The sequence below is a fragment of the Arachis ipaensis genome, chromosome B07, assembly GCF_000816755.2.
Source record: "Arachis ipaensis cultivar K30076 chromosome B07, Araip1.1, whole genome shotgun sequence".
NCBI classification, from domain to species: Eukaryota; Viridiplantae; Streptophyta; class Magnoliopsida; order Fabales; family Fabaceae; genus Arachis; species Arachis ipaensis.
In genome coordinates, this window is record NC_029791.2 from 124,646,002 (window position 1) to 124,655,105 (window position 9,104).

The following is a 9,104-nucleotide window of genomic DNA, read 5'->3' on the forward strand; positions in this document are numbered from 1 at the left end:
TTTGTTTTATATGCTTTTTCTTTTTCTCTCTTCACCTGCCATCAATTAAACATGTACAATCAAAGCCTTGTCAAAATCATAAGATTTGCATCATTTCATAAAAATAAAATAAATCTTGCATAAATCTCATCATAATGCATAAAATTAACAATGTTTGATTGAATCAAGATAATCATAAAATTCTTATTCAAACACTTACTTATTCAAACACTTCCATGTCGGTTCTGATGAACGGATCGCCTTCTAAACCGTTCAAGATGGAAAGAGGCTTGAGACAAGGTGACCCCCTTTCCCCCTTCTTGTTTGTTCTAGTTGTGGATGTACTGCATCGCATGATTGGGGAGGCTATTAGGAACGGACGGATATCGCCACTGCTAGTGGGCAGGGACAGTATAGAATTGTCACACTTCCAATTTGCAGATGATACTATTCTTTTCTGCCCACCAAAAGAGGAGTCTATTAGGAATTACAAGAGGATGCTGAGGTGCTTTGAGTTGATGTCAGGGCTTAGTATCAACTTCGATAAGTCCAGCTTGATTCCAATCAATTGCAATGAGCAGTGGGCCCAACGTATGTGCAACTTGTTGGAATGTAAGCGAGACACTCTTCCTGTCAAATACCTTGGAATCCCGTTAGGTGCAAATCCGAGGTTGGTGAAGACCTGGAAGCCTATCATTGATAAAGTGGAGGAGAAGCTCAGTATGTGGAAAGCTAAAGTGTTAAATAAAGCTGGAAAATTGGTGCTTATCAAATTCGTTTTAAACAGCTTGCCGGTGTATTACTTGAGTCTGTTCAAGATGCCGAAGGGAGTTGCTGAGAAGTTGATATCTTTGCAAAGAAGGTTCTTGTGGTGTAAGGAAGATGGTCGAAATGGTATGGCTCTGGTAAGATGGGAAGTGGTGCAGGCTCCTAAGAAGTTAGGTGGGTTGGGAGTGGGGGACGCTTTGATTCGGAACACTGCTCTGTTGTTTAAATGGTGGTGGCGCTTTGCTAAGGAAGATTGCCCACTATGGAAGAAGGTAGTGTGTTCGTGTCATAATCTGAACTCAAATGAACTCCTCTCAACTCAAGTATTACCTACACGAGGAGGTCCATGGAGGGATATATGCCAAGTAAGTTTCACGAATCAACAGCTTCGGGATAAGATGGTCACAGGTTTGTCAATGGAGGTGGGTGATGGGCAACGGACTCGGTTCTGGGAGGATGTGTGGCTTCTCGGTGGAACTCTAAAAGATCGATTCCCGAGGCTCTTCTCTGTTTCAAACCAGGAGGGATCTGTTATCGGGGTGTGTGGGTTTTGGGATGGATTAGAGTGGATTTGGAATTTCCATTGGAGGCGTGAGCTCTTCCAATGGGAATTGAAACTTCTAGACCAGTTGCATGAGGTTTTGAGACCGGTGAGGCTAGTACAAAACAGAGAGGATAGGGTGGTATGGAAATATGATAGGCAAGGTGTTTTTTCAACTAACTCATTTGTGCAGGTATGGCAGGAGGAAATACTACCACAGGCGATAACTAGTTTCAGCTTTACTAAGAGTATTTGGAAAGGTCTGGTGCCACCGAGAGTTGAGCTTTTTGCTTGGTTTGTGCTGATAGACCGAGTGAATACTAAGGAAAGGCTAAGCCGGTTTGGTATCATCACCCAGGAAGATAATGTCTGTGTATTATGTAATAATGATGTGGAACATGTACATCACTTGTTTCTAGGTTGTACCTTTGCGTGGCAGGTGTGGAATGCTTGGATATCAGCTTTTGGCAGACAATGGTCTTTTCCGGGGACGCTGAAAGAGCACTTTTTGAGCTGGACAGAGGAACCGCGGAGTAAGGAGAACCAAAGGCAGCGGTTGAGGTGCTTCTGTGCAATCCTTTGGAACATCTGGCTGGAAAGAAATAGGAGGATTTTTCAGAATACCAGCAAAGGCGTTGAAGAAGTTATCAACATGACGTTCCTTAGCGCTAATGAGTGGAGTTGTGTGGATCCTTTGTGTTGTTGATGGCTATGCCGGAGATGACTTGGGGATCGGCCTTGTGGAGTTGCTCTAGTTCCCAGCTGTCTAAATTTTAGTTTTATTTTTATTTTATTTGTCTTGTTGGATAACCATGTTTGCTCCACCTTACTGTGTTGAGCTTTGCATTCAAAAAAAAAAAAAAAACACTTACTTATTGCCTAAGAAATACATGAAAACTAAGTAAAAATGACTGAAAAGGCTTGTGAAACTAGCCTAAGATAACTTGTCATCAATGGGGTCTGTACCTCCCTGTTTGATATTTTTGACAAAACCCCGTTGAGCACTACTCAAAAATCTTTGGAGGACCTTCAAGGGAGGATTGTCATGTATCAGGAGGAGGAAAAAAGGCTGCAGGAGGATAATGATAGGCTAAAGGAAGAGTTGGCCTGGACCCGGGAGAGGGAGAAAAAATTGATGGGCCAGTGTGTGATGGTTGAGGGTTTGAAGGAGAAGGCCGAACAGAACTATGTTAGGATCTTTTCGGCCAATCTTGATTACAAAAAGGAGGTTGAGCAGCTTCGGAGGAGCCATCAGGACTTGGAGGACTCCATTTTTGAAGGTACCAAGGAGGTGTTTAGGGTGCTGAAGCAGCAAGTCGGAGTTATTGCTCTCGACTTGGACCTATCTCCTCTCCACCCCGACAAGGTAGTTGTTAATGGAGAAATAGTTTCTCCTCCTCGTCCTGAGACTGATTCCGAGTTGAAGACGGCGGGACAACGCATCATTGAATCTCCTCCTCGTGAGGCTGATATGTCGACTTCTTCCGCTGCTCCTCATGATGCCGAAGAGATCCCTCCGACCCCTCCAGCTTCTGCGGCCGAACCGACCTCTTCTCCTACCGACGACTCCAACCCCCTTTTTGGTCCCCAATGATTTGAAGCTAATTAGGGCCCGGCTTGTGGGTCTTTTTATGAACTCTTTATATTTATTTTTTTGTTATATTTGTGTTGATGGCTGGTGACATTTGATCCTTAATAGGATCATAAACAACAACTTTTGTTTATTTGGTCCTTTTTGGATAGGGCCTTTAACAAAACATGGTTACTTTATTATTTGCGTGGTGATGTTTTGTTTTACCTGAAACTTTAAATGGTTTAAGGCTTTTCGAAAAACCCTTTTCTATACCTTAGTTTCATAAAGCTTTTGAAAAACTTTTCTAAGATAGTTTGACTGTGACTTCTGAAAAACTTTTTGTTAAGTAATCTCGACTTTGATTAGATTCCTATGGAAATGTTGCCGTCCTTGACCTTTAATGGGATTTTATGTCTCTCGTTTTTCATTATTTTATTCGGCTACGTTTCAACTTTGCTGTGCTTATTGAACCGTTTTCGAGATTTAGGTTATTCTTGTGATGCATTTAGTTTTGCTCGGGCTCTCTGACTTATAAGTCATTAGCTATATTGTTTCCAAGTTGTCATGATCAACTTTTATAACCTCTTTACACCAACTTGTACCTCGTCGCTTTATCTTGCCGACCATATGGATTTTTGCGCTTTTTCGAGCTTAAGTCAGTGCGTATCGTAGTAATGAAAAAATGGAAAATTTCAAGAGAAATATTATTACTAAATGTAATATGGCTTTAAAAAGATGCTTTTGCTACTAAGGGGTTGGAATTTCTGCCCCTAGCCCTTGCTGTGATGCCTCGTTAAAACCCCCTCCAGAAAAACCCTTTTTTGGGAAAAAAAAATCATGAAGTTGGAAAAAAGAGTACATCAGGGAGCGAGGTTCGCTTCTAGCTGTAATATCTCTTCATATTGCAAGCGTGCCATAACCTAGGAAGCTCGGATCCACTTAGGTCGGACACCTTATAGTATCATTTTCCTAAGACCTCTACTATCTTGTAGGGTCCCTTCCAATTTGCAGTGAGCTTCCCTTCGCCCGACTTGTTTACACCGATGTCATTTCGGATTAGAACCAAGTCATATGGGCGAAGTTTCTTCGAATGACCTTTTTATTGTATCTATTCATCATCCTTTGTTTTAGCGCTGCTTCCCTTATTTGGGCTTGTTCTCAGACTTCTAGGAGCAACTCGAGTTCTTCTTTGTGAGCTTGAACATTACCGACCTCGTCATAAAATCTCAGCCTAAGACTTTGCTCGTTGACTTCAACAGGGATCATGGCTTCTACGCCATAAGTAAGTCGAAAGGGTGTCTCTCGAGTAGTAGAATGAGGTGTAGTTTGGTAGGCCCACAATACTCGAGGAAGCTCTTCAACCTAAGCTCCCTTTGCTTCTTGAAGTCTTTTCTTAAGCCTTGCCAGTATAACTTTGTTGGCTGCCTCAGCTTGTCCATTCGCCTGGGGATGCTAGACCGAGGTGAATTGATGTTTTATCTTCATACTGGCCACCAGGTTCCTGAATGTAGAGTCGGTAAACTGAGTACCATTATCCGTGGTGATGGAGTGGGGGACTCCAAACCTAGTAATGATATTCTTGTAAAGAAACTCCCGACTTCTCTGTGCTGTAATGGTGGCTAGAGGCTCTACTTCAATCCATTTTGTGAAATAATCTATCCCCATTATAAGGTATTTTACTTGTCCAGGCGCTTGAGGAAAAGGTCCGAGTAGGTTCAGTCTCCATTTTGCGAAAAGCCACGGAAAAGTTATACTAATTAGTTCTTCTGGGAGAGTGACATGGAAGTTTGCATGCATCTAGCATGGTTGATACTTCCTTACGAAGTCGGCAGTGCCTTTTTGTAAGGTCGGCAAGAAGAATCCAGCTCAGATAACCTTTCTGGCTAAAGATCTTGCTCCAAGATGGTTTCCACAGATGCCACTATGCACTTCTTCCAAAACTTCTTCCGTCTTAGAAGTCGGGATGCATTTCAACAATGGTGCAGATATCCTCCTTCTGTAAAGGACATTTTTCACCAAAGTGTAGTTCTGTGCTTCCCTCCGGATATTCTTGGCCTCTTTTTGTTCCTCCGGTAAGATATCGAATTTTAAGTATTCGACCAGGGGAGTCATCCATCCGAGGTCTAATCCGGAAACTTCTAAGACATCTGGCTTGGTTTCTGCCTTCATGACTGAGGGTTCTTGTAGGGTTTCTTGAATCAGGCTTCTATTGTTTTTCCTTTGTTTGGTACTTGCTAACTTGGAGAGGGCATCTGCTCTGCTGTTAAGTTCCCGAGTTGTGTGTCTTACCTCGGTTTCGGGGAATTGCCCAAGATACTCCATAGTTTTTTCTAAGTACCTTCTCATATTTGGGTCTTTAGCCTGATATTCTCCATTAATTTGAGAAATCACCACGTGAGAATCACTGAAGGCTACTATTTTGGTTGCGCCAACTTCTTTGGCTAGCTTTAGACTGGCAATCAGGGTTTCATATTCTGCCTGATTGTTGGAAGCCGAAAACTCAAATTTCAAGGAGACTTCTATTTGAGTTCCTTTCGGATTAACCAATATTATGCCAGCACCGCTTTCGACTTTGTTGGAGGAGCCGTCCACATACAACTCCCAGGTCGTGGAAGTCTTCTCTTGATCTCCTGCGTACTCGACCACGAAGTCGGTGAGGCATTGAGCTTTGATAGCTGTACCTCAAGTCAAACTCGGATAGCTCTATAGCCCATTGAACCATTCTGCCCGCAACATCTGTTTTCTGAAGGATTTGCTTCATGGGCTGATTCGTCCGAACTTTTATGGTGTGAGATTAAAAATAAAGTCGAAGCCTTCTAGATGCTAATATCAAGGCATATGCGAACTTTTCAAGTTTTTGAAATTTTAGTTCAGGGCCTTATAACATCTTGCTTGTAAAGTAGACGGGGTGTTGTCCGACCTCATCTTCCCGTATTAATGTTGACGCCACAACCTTCTCGGCGACAGCTAAGTATAATACCAGCTCTTCCCCTGCTTTTGGCCGGGAAAGGGTAGGATGTTGGCTCAGGTACTTTTTAAACTCTTGGAATGCCTCTTCGCATTTAAGAGTCCATTCGAACTGGCATCATTTTCTTAGTATGGAAAAAAGCGCTAGGAATCTTAATGCTGATCCTGCCAAGAATATGGATAGAGCTACAAGTCGGCCGTTCAACTGCTGAACTTCCTTTAAACAGGTCAAGCTCTTCATTTCTAAGATCGCTTTACACTTATCGGGGTTGGCTTCAATCCCCTTTGTGTTAGCATGAATCCTAGGAATTTTTCAGCCTCCAGTACAAAGGTGCATTTATCGGGATTTAATCTCATCCCATGCTTTCTTATGGTGTTGAAGACTTGCGAGAGATCATTCAGGAGGCAGGCATCATCCTTGGTCTTTACCAGCATGTCATCTACATATACCTCCATTAGTTCTCCTAAATGAGGTGCAAACACTTTATTCATCAGCCTTTGGTATGTGACCCTTGCATTTTTTAATCCAAATGGCATGACCACGTAGCAATAACTAGCTCTGGGCATGATGAATTATGTATTCTCTTGGTCTGGCTTGTACATCGGAATTTGGTTATATCCCGAGTAAGTGTCCATGAATGACAAGTATTGATACCCCGAGCTGGAATCTACTAGGGTATCAATATTTAGTAGAGGATATGGGTCCTTAGGGCATGCCTTGTTTAGGTCGGTGTAGTCGATGCACATCTTCCATTTTCCATTCTGTTTCTTGACCAACACCACGTTTGCCAGCCAGGCTGGGTATTTGACTTCTCTAACGAAGCCTGCTTCAAACAGGGCTTGTACTTGCTCTTCGACCACTTGAGCCCGTTCAGGTCCTAGCTTCCGTCTTCTTTGTTGGATAGGTTGGGATTTTGGATGTCAGCCAATCTATGTGACATGAACTCGGGATCTATCCCTGGCATGTTGGAAGCTTTCCAGCCGAAGAGATCGGAATTTCCTTGTAAGAGCTGTGTCAGCTTCTGCTTCAGATCTCCCGTTAGATTAGCTCCTATGTTGGTATTCTTTCCGACCTCTTGCCCGATCTGTACCTCTTCAGTCTTTCCTCAAGGCTGTGGTCGTAGTTCTTCCTTAACTCGGACTCCTCCGAGCTCAATGGTATTGACTTCCTTGCCTTTACCTCTTAGGTTAAGGCTTTCATTGTAACTTTTTCTCGCTAACTTCTGATCTCCTCTGATGGTGGTAATCCCTTCTGGTGTTGAGAACTTCATACAGAGATGGGGGGTAGAAACCACAACTCCGAGCCAATTTAGGGCTGTTCTGCCTATTAGGGCATTGTAGGCAGAAGCTACATCAACGACAATAAAGTCAATGCTTAATGTCTTGGATTTTATTCCCTTTCCAAAAGTTTTGTGTAGGGGAATGAAACCCATTAGCCTAATGGAAGTGTCTCCTAGTCCGAAGAGAGTGTCTGGGTAAGCTCTTAGCTCCTTTTCGTCCAATCCCAGCTTATTAAATGCTGGTTTGAACAAAATGTTAGCTGAGCTCCCTTGATCCACCAGAGTTCTATGTAGATGAGCGTTGGCGAGAATCATAGTGATTACTACTGGGTCGTCATGCCCAGGAACAATACCCTGTCCGTCCTCCTTGGTGAAAGAGATGGTGGGGAGGTCGGGCACTTTGTTCCCGACTTGATAGACTTCCTTCAAATGCCTTTTGCGAGATGATTTGGTCAACCCTCCTCCCGCAAATCCCCCGATGTCATATGAATATGTCGTTCTGGAGTTTGCGGGGGTGGACTTCTTTGTCCATGACCTTCATCATCTCTTTTTCTTTTTCCATGATTGTCCGACCTTTTCATGAGATATCTATCTAGCCGACCTTCTATGACCAGCTTTTCTATCATATTTTTTAGGTCGTAACAATCACTAGTAGAGTGTCCATACAATTTATGGTATTCACAGTCTTCATTACGACTTCCCCCTTTTTTGTTCTTGATGGGTCGTGGGGGAGGAAGCTTTTCAGTGTGACAAATTTTCCTATATACATCGACTAGGGAAACCCGCAGAGGAGTGTAAGAGTGATATATCCTAGGCCTTTCAGTTCTGACTTCTTCCTTTTTCTTGGGCTCCTTCTCTTTTTCTTTTGATTGGTGGGGGTGCCCTATCCGCCAACTCGGTTCTCGTAACCTGGAGTTTTTCTCCATGTTGATGTACTTCTCAGGTCGTTCTTGTACATCACTTAAAGAAGACGGGTGTCTCTTTGAGATGGAATGAGAGAAGGGTCTTTCTCGGAGTCCATTGACTAGGTCCATTATCACTGCTTCAGTGGGTAAGTCATGGATTTCCAAGCACGCTTTATTGAACATTTCCATGTAGTCTCTCAAGGGTTCTCCGACCTCCTGTTTCACTCCTAATAGGTTGGGTGCATGCTTGACTATGTCCTTCTGGATTGAGAAGCGTGCGAGAAACTTGCGCGAGAGGTCGTCGAAGCTGGTCACCAACCTGGGAGGAGGACATCAAATCACTTCATGGCCGCCTTTGTTAAAGTTGTCGGAAAAGCCTTACAACGAGTGGCGTCCAACGCATCGGCTAAGTACATCTGACTTTTGAAATTACTAAGGTGGTGCTTCGGGTCTGTTGTCCCATCATACAGGTCCATGTCGGGGCTTTTAAAGTTTCTGGGAACTTTAGCTCTCATGATATTCTCAATGAATGGGTCTTCTTCTTCTAATGGGGTGTCTTCTCGATCTCTGCGAGAATCCTTATTTCGGAGATTGGATTCCAGCCTTGAGAGCTTTTCTTCAAGCTCTCTTCGTCGCTCAATCTCTCTCCTTAAGCTTCGTTCTGCTTCACGCTATCGTTCCAACTCTTGTTCTAGTTGCTCGAGTCGACCTTGGTGACCATGTAATCCCATTAGGTCAGTAGAGTGAGGTTGTCCATCTTTTCCGGGCTAATGAACTTTGGAGGAGATCCTTTTTTATCCCTAGGTGTTGGAGGGACCTTCGCCATGATGTCCTTCCGTTCCTTGTAGGGATATTATTGCCCTGTCGTTATTGACCGTGTCTTGGTGTTCTTGCTCAGACTCTGATGCGGTGTGTCCGTCTTCGTATTGGTCATCCGCCATCGTTTGTTGATCTTCCAGGTCCCCGGCAACAGCGCCAATGTTCCGGGACTTACTTAGAACCGGATGATTGGGCTTGTTTGTGAGGCCCAAGTGTTCAAGAAAGGTGGTCTCCGACTTGTCCTGCGTCAGGGAGCCGCCGTCCGAGTTGTG

General features: G+C 43.7%; 1 protein-coding gene across 1 annotated transcript; it reads right to left on the minus strand.

Annotated features, from left to right (window-relative positions):
• LOC107607944 lies at positions 7,561-8,202 on the minus strand. The gene has a single exon (XM_016309836.1). It carries the CDS (start codon positions 8,200-8,202, stop codon positions 7,561-7,563), a length of 642 nt encoding a protein of 213 aa, XP_016165322.1.

What these genes read in the sequence shown, in the direction of transcription:
- LOC107607944 (XM_016309836.1), bottom strand. Translation starts at nt 8,202, where the DNA reads ATGGAAATGTTCAATAAAGCGTGCTTGGAAATCCATGACTTACCCACT.